The 22,074-nt window shown below is 39.4% G+C and overlaps 1 protein-coding gene across 1 annotated transcript in view; it reads right to left on the bottom strand.

Annotated features, from left to right (window-relative positions):
- Nucleotides 1–7,133: 7,133 nt before the first annotated feature.
- AGPAT5 (1-acylglycerol-3-phosphate O-acyltransferase 5) overlaps nucleotides 7,134–22,074 on the bottom strand; it is a 38,822-nt gene continuing 23,881 nt past the window's right edge. The window contains exons 7-8 of the mRNA XM_009999263.1: nucleotides 8,202–8,325; nucleotides 7,134–7,359 (exon numbers count right to left, since the gene is read on the bottom strand). Coding sequence (XP_009997565.1) covers nucleotides 7,134–7,359; nucleotides 8,202–8,325 — 350 coding nt within the window. The remainder of the gene's footprint in view (nucleotides 7,360–8,201; nucleotides 8,326–22,074) is intronic.

Here is a 22,074-nt window from a genome sequence, read left to right as displayed (position 1 = left end):
GAAACAAAGTGCTCACTGAACACCCCCAAAATGTAAGGAAGGGCATTACCATCATATTACACAGAGAAAACCAGAGCCTAGAAGCATCTCCTGATTATTCAATCTAAAAAGAGCATTTGTAGGAGACTGCTGTATAGTGGTTTGTGGATGTAATTTATATGTTCCCCTTGCCTTCTACAGCAGAGGCAAGTCCTAAATTCTTCTGCAAACTAGGCTGAATTTAAGTTGGGCATCTAAGGAATAAGAGGCAAAAAACTCCTAACTGTGTGTGGAAGAATTTAGCCTGAGCTGACAAAAAAAGGAAGAGGTGAGAACCTGCAGCCTGGCACACCCTTATCCAATTATTCTATGGTAGCATTTGGTATAAAAAAATATTCCAGTGCCTGCCACTTCCTCAGATTCCCTGGTCAGATGGACACTCATTCATCTCACCATGGCTGCAGTTCCACTGCTTGGCTTGAGTTCCCATTCCCAGCTTCTGCAGAGCTTGTTGATGGGCCATCTAGGTTTTATCCCTGTGACCAGCGTTCTTGGTGATGGTATGTGTCCCTGCTCACACCTTTGCTTTTACACATGTTGCACTGCCAAGAATAATTGTTAGTTTTAAATAGGCTCCAAAAGCAGCAGCTGGCTTTCCAAAGGGATGCAGAGGACAAGCAAGTGACAGCAGCCAATTTTCATTTCCAACCATATGGGGCAAAAGGAGATGTGTTCTAAGTATTGCGGCTTCTTGAATCTCTTGTTGTCTTGTCACAGAACAGGAATGTGATCAGTCAGGATCTGTACACCAAATACCCTAGTACTGTTTAAGCATAGAAAACAACACCACATCCTGTGCTGGCAGAAGTAATATTAGCTATGCAAAATTATTCATCAAGTCTTTTGAATACCTTTCCTTTTCTGGGCAATAAAACCATCATTTCTTCAGCAACTTCTACTTTTCTGTCTTTAAACAGCAGTGTGGGTGACGCTGTTCACCTTTATTTATTTCTCTCTTGTTAAAAAAGCAGGTGGGCCTATGACTGCAATCCTGTCCTATATGCGTGTGGTTCCAGAAAGAAGTAATTCTGCACTTTAATTCATCCTCCCGAGCTATAAAAAGGTGTGTTTTAAAAAAAATCTTTTCAACATTTATCAGTATGTGACCATATTAATGCAAACCTTTGTGTTCAACAAGAATTCATTAAAGCACCTTGATGCCAAAACAACTTTTTTTATACCTCATGCAACAAGAAGCAGACTTGTCAATTTATAAAAGTAAAAAAATACTTGTAGATTATAGGCATTTTTTTAGACTTTATCACTCAAGACTTCGAAACACTTGTGTGCAAACTAACGTGAAGGCAATGGTAGTTTCTGGACCTATAATGTTTCTGCTGAAAGTGCAACATTAGACTGTAGGAGATGCAAATGCCTGCTAAGCCATAAGTGAAAAACCTTAACCAGGGACTGTTATACATACAGCATGAAAAGTAATTTAACTTAATACCTCCAGTTCACGTTTCAGCCTTGAGAACTCTGCATATTCTTTTCTTTGTGCCTAACCATGTTGTACAGCATTTGATACTTCTTGGGATCATTACAGTGTTAACTGTCCCATCTTGGCCAACTGCAAATTAAATTATCTCTAGCTCAGTTCCCCCTGTGGTCCCAAATGGATGAAATAGTTGCACAGCTGAGTAAGGCCAGGGGCTTGCTGCGTCCAGAAATTCAAAACTGCTTTGGCAATTTTGGCCTTTGTGGGTGTCTCTGAAGAGACTGGGGAAAGAGGGTCTTCGTGTAGAGAATGTGCAACAAGGCAGTAAGTCCTGCTGGTGCCCATGATGGGCCAGGATCACTCCTAACATGGAAAGGCACTTCAAAAATAATGGCACTTCCCCCTTTTCCTCATTTCATAACTGCAGCTGGGAGGCTAGAGCTGCCTGCACACTGCTGTGAGATCTTGGGCCATGTCTGGTTCCATCTTGTCCCTAGGGCCATTACATTTTGGGTGCACAAATGCCCCAGGGCTGAAGCTGAATGCAGACATCCACATACCCGGCCAATGCTCTGGGCACCAGTTACAATCATGCTGGCCCTGCCTATCTTCAAACCTTTTCTGACCTTTATCAGAGCACCCAGAAGAGGTGAGAAGCAGCACTGGCAGACCTCCCTGAGAACATGGGGTGCCCGGTAAAGTATCACAGCTCTGGTCTTCCTCAGGCCAGATGCTGAGACTGTATCTCCTACCTCCTGTTTCAGTGACTGGGCTTTGATGCCCTGATGCCCATCGTCCTCCAACTTGCCACCTCTCTGCTTCAAAGCACGAATGAGACCCAGTCCACCTTTTGGAAGGACCCTCTGGAGAGAACACCGGGTCCTGGATACTTTGCAAACAAAGGACTGGGATTTGAGGGGTCCATTTTACTGCAGAGGCTTTGTGTGGAGCCTGATAGTTCAGACCAGCAGCTCCATTTGCCAATGTACAGCCAGAGGATGGACAGCAACTTCTGCCCTTAAAAATCTGCATCCTCTGCAGTATCTCAGGGCAATTGGGCAAAGAGGTTGAAATGGCTCTGGTTTGAATTAGTCATGCAGGGAACACAAACAGAGGCACCCAAATGTCCTTCAAAAACTGAGTTCCCACACAAGATAAAAGGGAGGCAGAATGGCTGTGAAACAGTTTGTACAAGCACAACTAGTGAAGTTTTCACATTACAAATACAGCCCAGGAACAAGTCATTATTTTTCAGGCCAGGTTCTGGTCTTTGTGTTCACTTAGAGCCGTGCAAACTGCCTGTCAGCAGAAGAGCCCTCTCCAGCAGAGGCAGGAGGGAGGTCCACCTCAGATGTTCACTATAGACTCACCAACAACCCCTCTCTGAACAGCAACACCTACTTCCAGCCCACCAACAACAGACCCCAGCCTCTCTCTACTGGCATTTGCCCACCGAAGGCCGGTCCTCAAAAGGAAAATGCAACTTGAAGGAGGAGGCATCAGTGGTTTGCCTGTCAGCAGGTTGTCAGGCTGAACACAAGCAAGGAAATTCTTTGGGTGCGGGAGGAGAACTCAAGATTCACATAAGCCTGAAAAGTGATGTGGGACTCCAAGTTAGGAAGCTAACAGTCCAGGGTGGGGATGCAAATCTGGGACTGAAAGAGGACAAGTACAAATATTCACCATGCTGACAGGGAAATTGGTTCCCACATGGAGAACAGATCTTCCCTGGAATCAATCGGATGTGGTCATGCCTGACTGGAGCTGATGTTTCCAATGTTTTTTGTTGCTTTTTTTTGTGTGTGTTTTTTTGGGTTTGGTTGTTTTTTGTTTATTTGGTGCTTTTTTTTTTCTATTAGATTATTGCTGCTTTTCCTTCCCTGGACTTGCTCTGTGCTTTGTTTTAGTTGTGTGACTTTTGCCATTATACAAACTTAAAATAACAATTTTTTTTTTTTCTTTTCCTTATGCTTAGCAAATTGTGCAACATGCTTCCCTGGGACCAGAGAGCTCCAAACTGATGAGCCAGGCAAGAACATGAAAATGAGGACAAGAGAAATCCCATGGTTTTCACTTCAAGCCCTGTCATCAAAGCTAGTCTGCTAAAAAGTGACCTAGAACTGCAGGTTAGGACCAAACTGGTTTCCATATTTATAAAGGAAAAGCCTTCTGCCAAGATCTTGAAACTATCAACTCATTTTCCATTGCTCTTCTGGGCTAGGTTGAAATTTCTGCCATTAAAAAGTGAATATTTTTTTAGTTGGAGGTGGCAGGGGGAGAAATCTTTCTTCATTTTTAACAGAGCCAAAAACCTCAAGCCTGATCCAGGCCCCCTTTGTTATCCAAATCCTAGAATAGTTACCACTCTCTTCCCAAAGTGATGATATATATTCTATGAATGCTAACATGCCAAAATAATCAAAGGCCAATTTTTTACGTACTAAAAAAAGCAGTTTTACAGGTATGCTCTGTTCTACTGAAGGGAGAAAACCCAAGTATTGCAGCTAGAAAATGCTTCTGCGCAACAGGCTGCAGCAGGCTGGAGCACCTCAAGTGTCCTACTCAAGTCACTTCTTCACTGCAGCATCACTCAGTGCTTCAGTGTTCTCACTTCACTTTTTGTGTTCTCCTTTATTTATCTTCGTGCTTCCTTTCTAGCCCCATTCCCTCCACAAAAGCAAACACTAGAACAACAGTGTGGAACTAGCACACAGTGGTGGTGTGTCTGACTATCAAAGGTTTACACAGAGTATTTGGATACCAATGGAGCAGTACGTGTGTGCAGGGAAACCCCTTTTACCAGATGCACCAATATAGCTGGAAAAGTAAGTTTTTAAGCACACAGGTCCCTCAGATTTAATATGTCACTACTAAAAGTTGGGTGGCATTTGCTGCTGAGATACACTTCATGTATTTGTTCGCAACACCCCTCCCCACCCCCTGGGTCTGTCCAGCCTGTCTGCCAGTATGGTCTGTGCAAGACCTGGCAAGACCTGGCAAGAGCTGATTCCTGGCCAGAGCTTTGGGACTTGCACATTAATGAACATTATTACCAAGCAACAAGTGGTGCAGGCGTTCATGGGTGAAGAGTTACTGCCACCCAACCAACCTGGTGGTGTGTTGTGTGGGAACAAGCACAAATTGATTCTCACACATTTTTGCTGCACACACACACACACACAAAAAGACAAGTAGTTTTCTTTACGTTGGCTCCTTCTCACACAAATCTTTCCATCAGGGGCTTAAAACCACTTAAAACCCTGTAGTCTTCTTGTAAGCAGTTCCTGTTAACTAAGATACAAGCATAAAAGCACAGAAAAAAAATGAACAAGTAGGCAGGACAGAAAAGTTGAATGAGCATGGGCTCTTCTTATTTTAATGAAGAAATATTTCAAGTTAATATCAGTGCATATTTAGAAATAGCATGTGATACTCCCAATGCCAAATACATCAGCAAATTACAGTTTCAAAACTTAATAAATTAATGTCAAGGAAAAAAAATATAAAGATTAACACAGAGAAGAAGGTTCAAAAGAAACATCCTGTTTGTTACACTGTGTCAAATATATTCCTGATACTTAAACAGCAAGAGAGATCCAGTATTTCACGGTAATCAGGCTCTTCAAAATAGCAGTTATTTTTCTACAAATTGATTAAGCAGTTTGCATTTATTTTTGATTCATAATTAAATATTATTCTTAGCTGTTACAAAGAAATTTAGTCATGTCAGAGTAAAATTTCATTCCATGACTGAAAATCACACTAACGTAGGAACTCTGCCTTCTGGTTATACCCACTCAGCTGAGAATAGGAAGAGCTACGTGTGAGCACATTTGGCTGTTACATAAAATGGCTTTTTTATTTTTGTCTGGTTTCACAGCCTCATAACAATACTGTTTTTCAACATTGTTCCCAGTCATTGTTTTTAAAACGATTCATCAACATATCCTGAATCAATCATTGATATAAATAACTCCAGTGACAAAATCCATTATGGAAGAACACAGAACTGCAAACTGAAAGTTGTACCAAATGATCTTAAGGTGGAACTGTAATTATTACTCTATAAAATTCTGTAAAAAAACACACAGTATGAGCAGTACCTTTAATTAACTGGCAATGGTGGAACCTGAAAAACTGAGTTATAATTCTAAGAGACATTTAACTCATGATGAACTCTAACACAAGACAAATTGCACTGAAGCTAAAAAGTTAAAGCTTGCAAGTGTGATATAAAAATATTCTCTAGTTCTTTCATTTTCATACAGGGAGTCCAGTTCCCTAACGGAAGAAGATGAAGTACATCCTCTTTCCTACCCCATCATTGTACATATAGATTATTCCCTTGGTATCAGGAAATGGCGCTTCCTCCACAAAAACACCAGCCACGGGAATCGCAGACTTTCGGAGAGTGAGGGGTTTGTTGATTCTGCTTTTCAGAGTGCAGGTTCAAGCAGGTGAAACACTGACAGGATATGCATTTCTTTCACTACTAGTCTACTATGAAAATCCTATACATCAACCCTGTAACTTCAATCCAACTGCAGTCTGCATCGCCTAGAACGAGTGGAGAATCTAGTGTGTGGTATCAGGGCAGGGAGATGACAGCCAGGTTCTGAAACATCAGGCTACATCAGGTTAGTAGGAAAAGGCACATGCTTGGGATTTAGCAGGAACATCTGAAGGTTCCTCGTTCCCATACCCTTACGCTCCTGAAGTTACAGTAGTTCTGTGTATCGCCCAGATGACAGAGTTTAGTTCCAGAAAATCCTGAGGTCACAGGAAACTTCTACTTATGGCACATACACACGGAAAGATCTGTGAGCTCAGCTGGAACTCTTGAGGTGCGAGGGATAATGCAGACACACAAGGTAGGCTACAGTCTGGTTAGGCCAGAAACAAAAACTTAACTTCTCATTATACTGCATACATTCCTTTTATGCACAAATGCAGGGTGCACAAAATAAAGCTGCTTGCTCGGTCAAATGTCATGTTTTGCATACATAAAATAATCAGCTAATACTGCAATTCAGTAAAAAAATCATGCACTAGATAAACAGAGTTTCTTCCCCATGAACAGCAGCTCTCATGAACATTTTTTTCTGCTTCAGGTAACATCTCATAACTTGCCAGCTTGCATAGTCCCTTTTAAAGAACACAGTAATTAGCTAGAACTGAAAAGCAAAATGAAAAAAAAAAAAGTAGTTTTTTTTTTGAGTTGTGATACAGCTGGGATGGATGCAACTGAACTGCTGCAATGCACAAAAGAGTAACACAAATTCAACATGAATATCAGAGAATAAATATATACCCTAAATTAAGCTCTGTAAATACATTCACAGGTCCACTTAAGACACCCTTATGCATAACTTCATCAAATCTGCAGATAAGAGATGGATGTTAATTCATGGGAAAAGCAATTGATCATATGACTCAGTTTATCTGTCATTCCAGCAAAAATCAGTAGCAAAGCTGAAAATCTACATTTATTTTCCCCAGACTAACCACAAAGAGGCTTAAGTTACAAATTCTATTATTTCCAATTTTCGACCAATAAGGCTTTATTTACACTTTTTTTACTATAAAGTCAGGAAAAAGTTTGGTGCAATGTGCAAGAAAAGCCTGCACATTTCACTGATTGAAGACTAACATCTGCTTATGGTTTAATGCTAACCCACAGGCAGCCAATTAAAGTCCCATATATCCATGTTTTTACATAAAGTTTCCTTCCAGATTCTGTCAGCAGCATACTAGCAGTCAGGCCACCTAAAAAGAGCAAAGATGGCAAAGTTTTCTTGAGGCTTAGTTTGGAATGAACACTTTTTCCAGGGAACTTATTTCTTCTTTTAGAATCCTTTGCATCATAGAACTCTATTAGTAACCTACAAGCAGACAAAAGGAGATGGTCAAAGTTATGCAGTAGTGTAAGAAGTGTTTAAACAACTTGCTTTCATACAGTAACTGCTTCTAATCACACATTATTTAACAAATGTCAGGTAGCTCTTCTCTAATAAGTTCAGGCCATCAGTGTGCCTTAAGAATATGATGCATTCAAAGAAATGCTGCACATCAGAGTACACAACCTGAACTCTCATGAATGATAAAAACAGATTTTCCAGAGGGACCAATTTTAATACTGAATATAGAAGTTGAAAAGAATCCTCTTCGTTCAGGATTTAGCAAATAAGACCAGAATACTGGGCAATATTGTAGGACAAAAAAAGCACACAGTTATTCACTGGACACTGAATGCAGGGGAAATTATCATGAAATAAGCTAATAAAAACATGCAAGAGTAAAATGCTACACCATGGGTTCAGCAGGTATTTCTTTTTTTTCTATTTTTGAAAATCAGTAATCAATGGATTTGAAATTCCTGGGGTTTTAAGTATATCTAAGTTCACCTGACAGACTGCTTTGGTCTCAGGAAAGATGTTCCAATCAACATGAGTCTACAAGGTGACATAGATGATCACGGTTTCAGTCTTGCCTGAAACATGGACTCATGGCTCTTCAGCCTAAGGAAGGTCTAAAGCCTGGGAATCCCAACCTCCTGAGCAAAACCTTCAGTCTCAAGAGTATAACACAAAATATGCACAGAAGTACCAACACCACCTCTCTTTGGAGAGCTTGCACACAGAAAGGATGGGTACATCTCTTAAAATAAAAGAATGAAGACAAAGACAGCTTCTTTACACAGAAAGTTCTACACGTGGCTACTCACTTATCCTTTATTTCAAAACGTTCGTGAAGCCACCTTCTCATATACATCTGCTCTTCTGGAATGTCCTTCAGTTCAATGCGATCAATGAAAATATGAACTCTTGGGCATTCCTTGCAAAGAAACTCTAAAAAAGAGAGCAAAACCAACAGGAATGAGTTACAGAAACACTGTAGGATTTTGAATTGTCTAAAATACACTAAGAATCTGACTTCATAGCTATAAGTGCCTTGGAAGCCTAACTTCGGTCTTCAAAAGCCTCCCCACTTCATGTTCAGATCCTGAGCACTGAACTTAGAAGTCACCTGGACTACATGCTCTTAAAAAGGTGGCCCATCATCATGTGCGCTGTGGAAACCTTGTCCTAAAATGCACCCTGCCAACTGTAAAATGCTGTGTTTGAAAATGTTACCCTTCTACCTTAGCAGTCATCTACTCATTCTACAGTGTGGGATGCAATAACTTCTATGTCTAAGTTATCCAGCCTGCAATTTTAATTCAAATTAGCAATCCTCTTTGCTTGTCCTTTTTTAAAAAACTAAAATTTGCTTGCTTCTGGTTGACAAAATCTGAATGATAGTGATTTCCCAAAGCACCTCCTGGAGGAAGTTGTCTTCATTTTAAGTAATAACCTATAATTAAGAAGTGGAATAGGGCAAAAGACTCAGAACAAAAGGCTTCTTTCCATTTTGCACCCCTTCATTTTTCTTCTGTCATATAGCATTACAAACCTCAAGACAACCTTATTACAATTTCCACCCCCCCGCCCCCATTTCAACAATTCGTCTCCAGAAAAATTTAACAAGCAAGTGTTAAGCCACTTGCAAACAAAACTCCATTAGTCAAACAGGCTTGTAGGATTTCTTCTAACAAGTGATTAAAAATACTGTGTTTGGGATGAAAATCCCACCAGTAGGTGTGTATTAGTAACCATTTGCATTTATCAGTAGCAAGGCATATAGCAGTAACCACAGTATCTCTGCACAGAGACACGCCTGATGTGACAATGGAAGTCCTTAGGAATCTGGATGATCTTCATATTTTGAAAAAGGGACCAGAAGTGTCTTCCTTCAATACAGATGGGCAACAAATTTAACACAGACTGGGTGGTCCTTTCAGGTTGACATTTTTTGGACAGCACTACAGATGAATGGGAGACTTTGACCCATAACTGTCAGGGGTATCTTGAGGAATGACTGTGCAAAATAATTGTCACTGGATGTCCATCTTTATTATTGTCTGCCAAAGCAGATATCCTCCTACTTGTTTTTCCTCTTTATAGGATTATTTATTTTTAAGGACTTTGCTGTAAAACCAGTCCTTATCATACACTAGAAATTGCCTTAAAAGAATTTTAAAAGTCTATTCATGTAAATGTGTTTGCATACTTGTAGGGAGGGAGGGAAGGAGAAGAGATAAAGAGATCAGTAAAGTTTTACAGCATTTTGGTGTGGAAACTGGTACGGTGCTGTGTGCAGTTCTGTCAGGGCACAGAGAGCCCCTCACTGAACTGCACCGTTTATAAAGGGAGCAACGTGGCCCAGGCACCATCAGTTGAAGAAATGGCTGAAAGCTCAAACCAGAAGCAAGTCCACCTCTCAGCCATGGAGTAGCAAACACAACTGTTACTAAAAAGCTCCTGGTAAAACCATCTCCTAGCTACAACGAGATGTCAGACAAGTTAATTACACTGGCTTCATGTTTATGTGCAAAGCTTTTACTAACCACGAAGTAACCAGTGTTCATGTATCTGAGAGCAAGTGCCTCTTGCTTTTAATGGGAAGAAAGGATTTTTAAGGTCTGCTTCTCTGAGAATGCTATATAGGCCACCATATGAAGGTCACTCACTGTATGAGCATCTAAAAGCATACTTTAATATTTTAAAATGACAGACATATTCTCCATGTCTTAAATGCTTACACTGCTCACTGATGCACAAATCCTCTTTTTGAGTGGCATTATCTATTACGTGGAACATTCTAAAAATATGCAAAACTGTATTCCAGAAAACAAATGTATCAAAACCAGATGATACGGCCTTTTTTGTATTAGACTTCTGGAAAAAGCATCTATGCTCTATGCATATTCAGCTAGGGCTGGTGATCTAGCTTTAGAAGTTATTTAAATATTCTGTGCATTGTACAGTGTATGGGGTTTTTTTCTTCACAGCTCACAGGTTGTTCTGTATAGGTACAAGCAGCTCTTTCCTCATGTTATTCACAATCTCAATTATAAATTATTAAGAAAAATTATAAAATAAGCAAAATTCCAAGTAGATGAGGCAGCATTATTAACAGCTGTATGATATTTTTTAATTAATATTGTGCTTGAAAAAAAAATATTTCACCACTTAAAGATTCCACCAAAGTATATGACCAATAAGCTCTAGTTAACAAAACAGGATTAAGACACAGATGTTTCAAAAAAGCCACTTCCCCCACCAAACCTGAAATGTAGCCACTCTACAAATCTGTTTAGAAACCAAAACAACAGCCACAAACATCTAAGCATTGCTGCTGGTTTTCTACCTTACACCCAAGTTTCAATGGAAGTTGATTCTTCTTACTTCCTATACTGGTCTTCTTCAGCCAGTCTATATTGAGTGCCCATTTGTGAAGATCTTTAAACTTTTTAATTTCCCAGCTTTGTTAATCCCAATGCCATTCTCCACAGCCATACCCTCCCTTGTAGTATGACACTTGGTACAGCTCCACCGAGGTCTGTGTGATTTGCAACTGCAGATACTCCCTTAGAGAGGATCACTATTCCCATCCACCAATTCAAAACCATTTTATCCAAAGCATGGACACCCGGTACATCTGCAGATGACACTGCAACACGTGCGATCAAGCTAGTTGGGGAATCTGACTGATCTTTTAACTATCCAATTCATGTCAGAGTTTAATGCAACTAATAATTTTTTGTTGTTGTTAGGTGCACAATGTCACTGCAATCACATAAGATCACCACTAGATAAGAACAATATTATTGAGGTTGCTTTTGAGAAGAAACAGCTGGATTTTATCACCATGACCTCTAAAGGTTTGTGGTGGTCCCATGACCCTTAATTTCACATTAGCTTAACTCCCAAAAGGCTTATGTAATTAAGCTAAGAAAAAAATCTTATTGAAGCAATTTATTATGTGCAAATTACATCCAACTTCAGGGACACTAGCCCTTAAGGCCAACATCTGACGGGCTTTTCAGACCTTAAACTTGCCAGAATTTATTATAATTAACAGCAGGAACAGGCAAGCTGGAACTTTCCTTCAAAAGGCAAAACATAAGTGCAAATCATACATTATAATCAAACATTATATTGGGGATAGTGTTAGTCAATCAAGAACCAAGTATTATTTGGGTTAAATGAACACTAACAAATGGCATGGGAGCCAAGAGGACCAAATGTTATGTGGGAGATGATTTCCTAATAAACCTTTCTGTCTGGCTAAATAACAGATACAAGCACAAAATGTTTATGATGCCTCCAATGATCAAACACAGCAGAAGGAAGTGAAAATAGTAAGGTGGATCAAGCATTTTTTGTTTATAAATTGACATTATGACCCTCCTTCTCTGGGACAGGATTCACACTAACAGAGGACTGAAGGATTCAGTGCAGAATTAATGAGCAGGATGCAATGGCCTCCAGAAAAGGAACTGGATCCACAGAGGTTTTTAATTGCAAATTAATGTTTTGGGAGGGTGTTTTCCTTGCTGGACTTCTACAAAATTCTACCAGTTTTCAGCTCCTCACCTTCAAAAGCCAATTCATTCTGTTTTGGACTACCAGTATTACCAGAGAAAGTGAGGGAAGGAGAGGAACTCCAAAGCACAGACATACCTGTGACTAAGAAGGGACATACAAATGGCCTCAGACCACTTTCTACTTAATGCTACCAGCAAAGTTCATTCCATCACCCCAAATTATTTCCCTTGCCCCTTAAGAAAGTCATGACTGTGGTGTTACACTTAAATAAATTACAAATGAGGTCTATTTTTATATGCACTTTAAATACGACGGCAATAAAGTAGCTCAGATTTCAACCTCCTACCTCAGCTCCTGTACTGCAATGCAATTATTGCCAAAGTCCTTCAAAATTAAAGGACAAACTGAAGTCATGTCCACTTAAAGAGCCCCCAGTTCTCTCCTGTTTTAACACATTTCAGTCACCTTTGTGATAAACTGAAAGTGATACAATGTGAAACTAAAATCTGAGTAACCTATATTTATTCTGAGTAACTTGTATTTCAAATGTGTAAGAACATGGCTCTTCAGTAACAGAATGTTGTGCTGCATAAAGTTTTACAGGCAAAACCACAATAGCAGCAACATTCCCCTCTGAATTAAAGAAGCTTTCTCCACTTCTGAACTTCAGTGTTCAGCTACCAAAGCAGTTCATGAACTACCTCCTCTTCAAAGAAAGAAATTCCACCTCTCCACTTTCATTTACTTCATGCACCAAATTAACAATCAATTGGCAAAACAAACGTAAATTTAAGTGCTGCATTGTTGCTCAGCTTCATGCTTCCCATCACCTCCAGCTGAGCTGACAGGAAACTATTTCACAGCATGCCCTGGCAAAACACAGCAGTGGTGCAGCAAAGCAGCACTAGGTGGGAAAGCAAACACCCAGGGTAGAGCAAAGGTTGTTCAGATGGGATAACCTGTGGAGCAGTGGAGGAGCAGGCAGCACTGGTACTTGCTGGTACTGCTGATGTAGGGGAGCAAAGAGGGGATCTTCTGCAGGCTTAATTTAAGCTTGCGGGCAGAAGACAAGCCTGGGATGTGAGGAACAGCGCTCTCAGCAATACTGCCAATTCCCTGTTCAAGGGCTGAGACGCATGGAGACATGAGAGCCCCTGGCCATCCACACAGTACAGAGCATAGGGAGCAATCACCTTAGGAGCTGGGGGATCTTTTGAGACAAGAGAAATGGGACGTGCCTGAATCATTACGAAGGTGCTGGCAATGGAAACTGAAAAAGTCTTAGGCAGCATCTCAGGTAGCAGTAAGTGAAAGGCAGAAAAAGCTGCTTGTTCAGACTGACATAACATATGAGGTGGATGTAGCTAAAATTCTAATGCAAAATTCGGAAGTGCCTCTGTACCAAAAAAGAGGAGCCTAAACATGAAGACAGTACAAAAATTACTGGCATTAAGAGAAAAAGCCTGTAAGGAAGGTATTCCTGTCATCTTGAAGGAGCATGCAATGTTATCACACTACCAGATCTACAGGAAAGGCAGAACAGGATGTCCAAGTGAGGGAATGGTAGTGAGTGTGAAGGATTATATAAGGTATAATAGCTTTACATAATATGACAGAAACACAATAAAATCCTTGTAGAGCGAAATCCCAGATGTTAATAAAATATATAATTAGATAGATATATTAAATTATTTCCTGGTGGGTTTAAGAATAGCAATCAGAAACTGTGAAGCCCAACTGAAAGCTGCAAGTTCAGGACTGGCAGCAGAAGTGTGAGATTCCAGCTACTTTTATTGAACTGCATCAATACTTCCATCAGGATGAGGTGTAGCAGGGGGGAAGGAAAAAAAAAAAAAAAAAAGATATTGTTTCTCAGAACAACTAGTTGCAAAACCCACAAGAAAAGATTCCATGCCTGATGTTGTCTGTGAGTGGTGCACAGTGTTAGTGAGAAGTGCTCTACAACCAGAATGAATTTCAGCATTGTAAAGAAACAGTCTACAGCATGCAAATGTACAACTAAAGGAACTATGTCGTGGTGGGGGGAGAAGCAAAGCGTCAAAACACTCTAAAAGAAACAGGAGGCAGCCTAGAGGCTGTTAAAAAACCTCCTGAATGCCAAACCCCAGAAAAACTTGTATTAGAAATCCAGGTAGAAGATGAGTAACACTGCAAAACAAAAGTTCTGGGTAGGTCTGAAACCCATCTGTGTGATCTAATGAGAAAACGAAGGAGGCTACCACTATATTCCTGCCTTCTCCTCTTTCAGGAATTGAAAGCTTGTCCAAATAATGAAAAGTCAAAAAAACACCTATGCCAAATGTAAACATAAAACTAAGAGGGCTAAAAAGGAATTTGAAAAAATGCAATGGATGTTCTAACAATTTTAACTTTTCTTAATATACCAAAAGCAGTAAACAAGCAAAGGCACTGGTGGGACTGCTGGATGACAAAGGTGTGAAGAGCAGCACTCATGGTAAAGTAAGCAAGAGGAGCTCAAGTATTTGTTTGCATTATTCTTTCTTGCTGGAAATGTTTGATTCCTCCACCCATTGCGTTCTCTGATCACTCAAAGGGACTAGATCAATAAGTAAACAGACAGAAAGTATTAGACTAAATAAACAAGTCAGATGTCAGGAAGTCACCAAAAGCAGACAGCATTCATCTAAAAGCTCTCAAATATGGAATTTAAAAACAAAGATGTGTAACCTATCATCACAAATGGCCATTGTGCCAGAAAAACGGGGAGTCTCCCTTCTACAAGTAAGGGCTTTAGAAATGATTCTGGGAAACACAAACCAAGGAGTCTTACATTCCTGGGTAAGATAGTGATCTTATTATAGATCCTGCTAAGTACAGAGATAATAACAGTCTGTTGGAAAATAGTTGATATGGATTCTGTAAAAGGGAAATTCTGTCTCGCCAATTTGCTGGATTTCTACAACAGTGTCAAGGAGCAGACAGAGAAAGGGGATTCACTGGACACAATGTATTTGAATTTTCATAAAGCTTCTGACAGTGCTCCACACTGAAAGCTATTAAAGAAATTAAGCTGCCACAGGATTAGAGGCGATGATGGTTTATAGACCAAAAGCTGCTTAAAGGAGAGGAAGCAAATGGAAGGACTTAATGGTCACTTCTCAGGATGGAAAAGATGCAACAACTGGGGTCCTCCAGTGATCCATGGTAGAACTGGTTGTATTCTGTGTCACGACCAATGAGCTGAGGACAGCAGCAGTGAACTCTCCAGTTTTTCACATTTTCTTTAGATGATGCTAAGCTCTTTTGGGTAATTAAACACTGGCTGAACTCCAAAAGGACCTCAAAGCTGAGCAAACAGGGTGAAAAAAATGTGGCAGCTGAGCTTCAGTGTAAACAAAGACGGTGACAAACAACAGAAACCCTGATTACATGATACTTCACTTAAGAGTTGGTGGTTACAATTTGGGAGTCACTGACCCTTCTCTACAACCATCCTCTCAATTGTGCAGCAGCAGATCCACATCTACCCAAATACTGGGCAGGATCAGCACAGACACTGAGAACAGGGCTAAGTGAGCTACTTTTCAGATACACAAAACAATTGTGAACCAACATTTTAAATACTGTGGGCAGTTCTGGTCTCTGTATCTCAGGGATGATGTAGTGGACTCAGAGAAGGTCACAAAAACATTTGAAGAGATAACGCACCTGTATTACAAATAAGGAGAGATTTAAAAGGCTAAATTTTAAGTTTGGAGAAGGGAAGCAGAGGGAAAGATAAGACAGGTTAAAAAAAAAATTTAATCTTGAAGATGACAAGTAAGAACTATAGCTCAACAAAAGCTACAAATTCAAGGATAAATAATAACGTCTCTTTCCTAAAGATGCCCAGATCTAGATATTTTTAAATTATTATTAGAAAACAGTAGCTTTCTATACTGGTATTAGCACTGGAGAGCAGCAGAGTGTCATTGTGTGCTGTCTTGCTGAAACAAGATGGTGTTTGATGAAGACCCATAGTACTCACACACTGTAGTTCACAGAAACAATCTTCAAGTGACTTTAATCTGTTATTCTAACAGATGCATTCTGGCCTTTGTACTGTTCTGTAACAATTTGTAAATATTGTAGTGCTGGCCAAGTTAGCAGGAGGTTTCCTACAGAAGTGTAACAGTTTTGATCAACAGGCTGCCAGCAACAGAACCTGGATCAGGTTAGGTCTGTGGATTATATCTACAGGGCCTCCCACTGCTGGCAACTGTAAAACGAGCAGATTTAGGAGATATCTCTGTCTTCCTTGGAACATTGTTCATTTTTCAGAAGTGGAAAACAAAGTTGAACTATGCAATTAAAAAAAAAGGCAAGAAAAGAGACAAGGATTGGACCACTTCAAAACAATGCTCTCCATAGCAAATAAACAGGATCTGTAAGGAACTATGCCAGTACTGCTAGTATTGATGTTTTTGCCTTTCCTTCACACAGTCTGTTTTGATACACAGAAAATAGGACCACAAAGAGAGCAGAAGAAAAGGACTCTGATGCACAAAAAAACAGCCCCAAAATAAACACAGGCTCTCAAAACAGCCACATATTTTTGGCCAAAGAAATTAAAATTGTTTTTGTTATCCTCAGGGTTTAGATACACTTTTGTATCAGGAGTTCCTTGAGCTGTTGTACATAAATGCTGCCTGGGGAGCAGAATGCTTCCTCTCACATGTGCATGAAGCCCAAGGTGCAGGGCAATTTTACCAATCTCCAGTGTAAACACCTTCAAAATCCTCTTGTGTAGCAGAGGTTTTCTGATGACTGCATGCTTTCCCATCAGAAATTCCCAAAGGTAACCTACAGATACCTACTGTCAGTAACTGCGATACACAAGGTTATAGTTACAATCAGAGGAACAGACACTCTGGGCTTGAATGGATGCTGAAGGGGGCTGTTACCCCCATCGAGGAGGTGTTTACCTCCACAGGTGTTTGTGACTGGGGGAAATAAAGACTCCTTTACACTTGCCTTATTCTTCACTCCTCTTTCTCCTTAGGCATCCAAGTTTGGTTGTTAGTGGAGACAAGAAACTAGGCTACAGGAACTCCAAATAGTCATCTTTATATCCTTGTTTTGAGATAGGTAAAGAAACAGAAGTCCTAACTCATGCTCAGACTGACCTTCATTTTCTCTGATTTTTTGAGTCCAATGAACTACAGCAGGGTCTGCAAACATTCCCATAAACTGATACTGCTCTTCTGAGAAATGTCATTATTTTTGAGCAGAAACAGTGTTTATTTGTTACAGTATGAAAATAGTTTGTGTTTACCCAGACCGTCCTTATCTGCAGAATACTGATGCACATGTTCACATCTGTGTTCAAAGTGCCATTTCAAATAAGCTATCTACAAAATAACAGATAGGCTTTCATGTTATTCAAACTATTTTTTAGTAGGAAATTACATGAGTTCTAAAATGAAAGATCCAGTCTTACGGAGGCCAAGTGAAAATTCTTTCAGTTTAAAACTGACTGACAGTTTACTTTGTGGTATCTGGTGAAATCATATTATGAAAGAAGTTGTATTTTAATATTTTACACAAAAGAAACCCAGGGTTTTCCTTTAAAGTTAAAACATATGATAGAATATCACAAAACTATGTTGCCGAGTACTACAAAAATTCCTCCAAATATTTCAATAGAAAATTTAAATTTTGAAATATAAAAGGCACTTAAATTTTGCTTGAACAGATTCAGAATGACAAGTCCTTGATGTGAGATCTACTACACACATTAAAAAGCCATCCCATACTTGATGGAAGTTTCACCAATACCGATGTCCAGCCTCCGTTCCAATCCACATCCTTTCTTCAGCTACTCTAAAATACTTCTCAATATTCTTTCATGGAATAAGAACATGGCAGATAGCAGAGACCTGAACAGACTACTAGTAATTTCATCACTATAAAACTTACTTTGGACTGGTTTACATTCCTGTTGCTGTTTATCAGTTTATTAATTTATTTTTTAAATTGTTTCAACACATTGCTAACCATGTGCTTGTTACTAGTCTTTGGACTTTGTAAGACAATGGTTGTGATCAAATTTGGGCCACAGACCAGACAACTGGTTTCTATCGCTCCCGTTTCTTTTCTTGGCCTGTACTTCAATGTCTAACTGGGTCCTAACACAAGAACAGGCATTTGGCAAAGTGTAATTTCCCCTAGAGAAGTGAGACCAGTCTGACCTCAAATTATACTGATCAAAGTCATATACAGATTTTCAGAAATGCCTACATACACATGCTTTCAAAGTGTTTGTTCTGAAATTGATATACAGCAGAGTCAATAATTCTCAGGAATCCCTCTGATTTCTTTAAGACAGAGTCTACATGTACTTGCTATTTTTATTCAGTGTTTATCATTGTCACATGCTGCTATTTCACACACTCTTTCATCTACGATGGCCAGATAAATACCATCTGGTTATGTTAAAGCCTTCAGGCAGAATAATAAAGATGTAGATGTGTACATAACGGTCTTTCAGGTGCAAGAATGACAACAATTCCCACGTCCCATGAGACCTCCCCCTTAACACTAGGCAAAGTTGGATGTGAACACTTGGGGCATTCATTCAGAAAGCAAAAAAAAAAGGTTCTCTTTCTTTCTTCCCAAGCTGCTTTCAAAGCAAAAAAATAGGTTCTCTTTCTTTCTTCCCAAGCCAATTTCTACTTTTTACTTAATGACAGAGGGTAAAACAGTAGCAACAAATCCAGGAGAGGAGCTTCTCCCTTTTCTTTTCCCTTCTGAGCAGTTATTCCAGAATTCGCTATCTGAGATGCACTTCAGCTGTGCCACAGTGCCCGTATGATTATCTGCATCTTATTCTAATGACAACAAATAAATACTGTCTAGCAGCATGGTCCTCCCTAGGCAGGACCATCACATTTTCTCATTAATGATCTGGACAAACCATCTTCAGTAGTGGCAGGGGAGCAATCTGTGGGAAACTGCTGTTCTTTGAGAAGGTTGCCACGCACACGACAAGCTTCCACTGGAAACATACCAAGATCCAAACTTGATGGAATGAAAAGGAATGAATAAACAGTTTGAAAAAAATTGCATCCACTGGTCACAACTGGAAGGGAAGCAACAGCAGAAAGCAACACATATCCCCGTGTAAAGCTGATCTAAACTTAATCCCTTTCTAAGCCTAATCAAATTTGGTGTCTTCCAAAACAACTTGCAGCTAGAAAGTGCCAACAAAACATTAAAATTACAGAATCATGGGATTGTCAGAGTTGGAAGAGACCTCTGGATATCATTGAGTCCAACTCCCCTGCTGCCCTAGAGTACATTATTCAGGACTGCATCCAGGTAGGTCATGACTATTTCTAGAGAAGGGGACTCCACAGCCTCCCTGGACAGCCCATTCCAGTGCCTTGTCATCGTCATAGTAAAGAAGTTCCTTCTTGTATTTAAATGCACAAATAGTGACAAAAACTTCAACACATTGGAAAGGATATTCTGTAATAATCTGCCTGCTCAAAAGAGGTATCACGTTATCATGTGTCTGGCAGTCACTGATCTTCTCAAACCACTAATGCAGAAAGGATGGTGAAAGCCAATTTTCCAGTGCTAGCATACTATGTTTTTTTTAATCCTGTTGAGCAAATCAACATTATGATACTTAAGCTTGCTGGACTTAAAAAAAAAATAATAAAAAAATCCAATTTTGCTAAGAAGGGCTATTTCCACCTAGAGTTCCATATTGCAAAATTCAAAATGCAATTCATTTTTTCTACAGATTTTTTTCTGTTTTATAGTTTACCAACACGATTTCTCAGATGAAGTGTGGTAGTACAGTCACTGAAATGTTCCTATTAACCTGCTGTGTTTACTACTGGAGACAGCAACCAAGAGCTGACCATATCCCTGGGTTAAGTATGCGAGACCATATCCCTGGGCTTTTCCAGAAGTAGTACAGGCTCTTCTGAGGAAACATGCTTTATAGAATTGAAAGTAAAATCCATTTAAAGAAACACATTGTATCTGTGTGGAATTCAGATTTCATTCACATGGGAAATGTTATACTATGGGAAATACAGTCCTCAAAAAAAAAGTTGTGTTTATCAGAAGTTTGTTTTCCATGCAATAAATTTCAAAGTTGCTGGATTGAAAAAGACATGTCAACTTTATCTTTTAAAAATTACCAGGACTGTACTGCCATTTTATTCCAATGGGAGTGAAAACCAAAATTCTTATTCAGCACTGACACAAATATGAAATGTTCATATGAAATGCACACATGAAAATGACATTCTATAACTCATTTCAGTACTACAAAAGAGCAATAATGCTAAACAAATCTCAAATGCCTAATGACATGTAATTAAATTCTTGTATTATATTCCTGAACAGATGAATTGTTGGACTTCTGCATAACAAATGGTGAAGTGATCCTGACCTCTGAGAACAGAAATTGTTTTTCTTCTACTTTGTGTCTGCAGGGTCTAAAAGAATGACAACTATGTTCCACAATGTAATTTATAAAGTGTCCTTAATCTAGGTAATTTATATTATATGAAATACATGTGACTGCCACAATAGCATGGAATGACTTGGATGGATATTTCATTTATCTCCTCTGTAAGGGGTAACAACTGGTTGGCTGCACTTCATTCTGTGTTACTGACTTTATTTTAACCTAATGCTTAGACAGCAATAACCCCAGCCCTAACAGTAAGGGTGGCTGAAAGATATACCTAGACTGCCTGCTGTGGAGTCTTCAAAAGGCTGGATGTGGAACAGCCACCCAAAACCCTCTGATTACCACCTGACACAAGAAATAGCCATCAGGGTATTTCAGTTTGTTGGATCCCTTTCCATAACTATACCATGCTTCATGCAAACTGAAAGGTTCAATAGGTGAAGAGGTCTTACAAGGAATTTGAACATTTGCCATTTTATCATTAGCTAATGACATTTTAATAGTTTAATTAACTATCAGGCAATGAGAAGTCCAGTATGAGAATGGTTGAAACTGCCCAATAATTAAGTCATGAAACAAGATATGCTGCAGGGAAGGGGAAACAATCCTATTTGTTTTGAAGGGGGTTTTGAAAAGGTTTGGGTGATGGGACAAGAAGGGGTCTGCCAGTCTTCAAAAGGGAGTCTATAAGAGGGTCATAAGGAATAAAAAAAATATATATCCAAAACTCTAAATAAAAAAACCTATAAAATCAAGTTCAAACAAAAATTATAAATAAAAAAATGTTAAATTATAAAAAGCACTTGTAATATTTCACCACAAAAAAGGCCTGTTGGGAACAAAATGTATGTAAAATAAAACCATTTTAAGACCCACAAGTACAACACAAGCGTTGAGTTAATAGACAGTGTTCATGGTTTTGTTGCTCACCTACCCAGAAGAATTTTAAATAGGGTGAAAATGTAGAAAGAGACAATTTCAGAACTTCTAAGCAACTAGAACCTGCAAAGAATAAATGTGAACTTCACACTCCTCAAGGACTTACACCCAATAATGAAGTGACATGGCAACTGCCACACTACGAACTATCTTTAGCAGCAAAAGGAGTAAGTCCCAGTGCCACAGTGACACTGGGCCAGCCAAGGAGTGAGGAGTTAGATACAAAGTTCCCTGCAGGCCTGTCAGCCAACACTGATCCCTTGCCCTAAAGCCTGAACAGCTCCATGGAAGCCCTGTGGATTTTTTTGACCCTGGGTATCAGCAGTGCAAGAGACTGAAAAGTACCACTTTGAGGCAATTAGCCACTGCCAGTTGTGCATAGATATGGCTGCCTAACATATCAAATACAACTGGAAATAAAGATGATGTCTGGCCCTTTACTGATGGTGCAGGCAAATGAATTACTTAAATCTACCACCAAGCCCAATCAAAAATCAGAACACTGTGAAGCTGTCCCAGAGTTTTCTGCAAAAGAAAGCCCAGAACTTTTTTTTGTTAGATTACTTGAGGAACATGCAACAAACTTACCTAAGGTGTTGTAAGAGGTTTAAAATACTACAGGATGTAAAGCCGACTTGCATAAAATGCTGTTAAGTGTTTGTAAGGTTACTGAGTTTGTGTAGCAATTCAAAAAATTGCCAGTAAAATACTATTACTACATATTTTTCCTTCAAAATACATGCATGCCAGCAGTTACATCACATGTACACATA

The sequence above is a fragment of the Chaetura pelagica genome, unplaced genomic scaffold (assembly GCF_000747805.2).
Source record: "Chaetura pelagica isolate M959 unplaced genomic scaffold, ChaPel_1.0 scaffold90, whole genome shotgun sequence".
Lineage (NCBI taxonomy): Eukaryota > Metazoa > Chordata > Aves > Apodiformes > Apodidae > Chaetura > Chaetura pelagica.
Note: the sequence above shows the minus strand (reverse complement) of the source record. Positions and strands in the feature narration are given on the sequence as shown.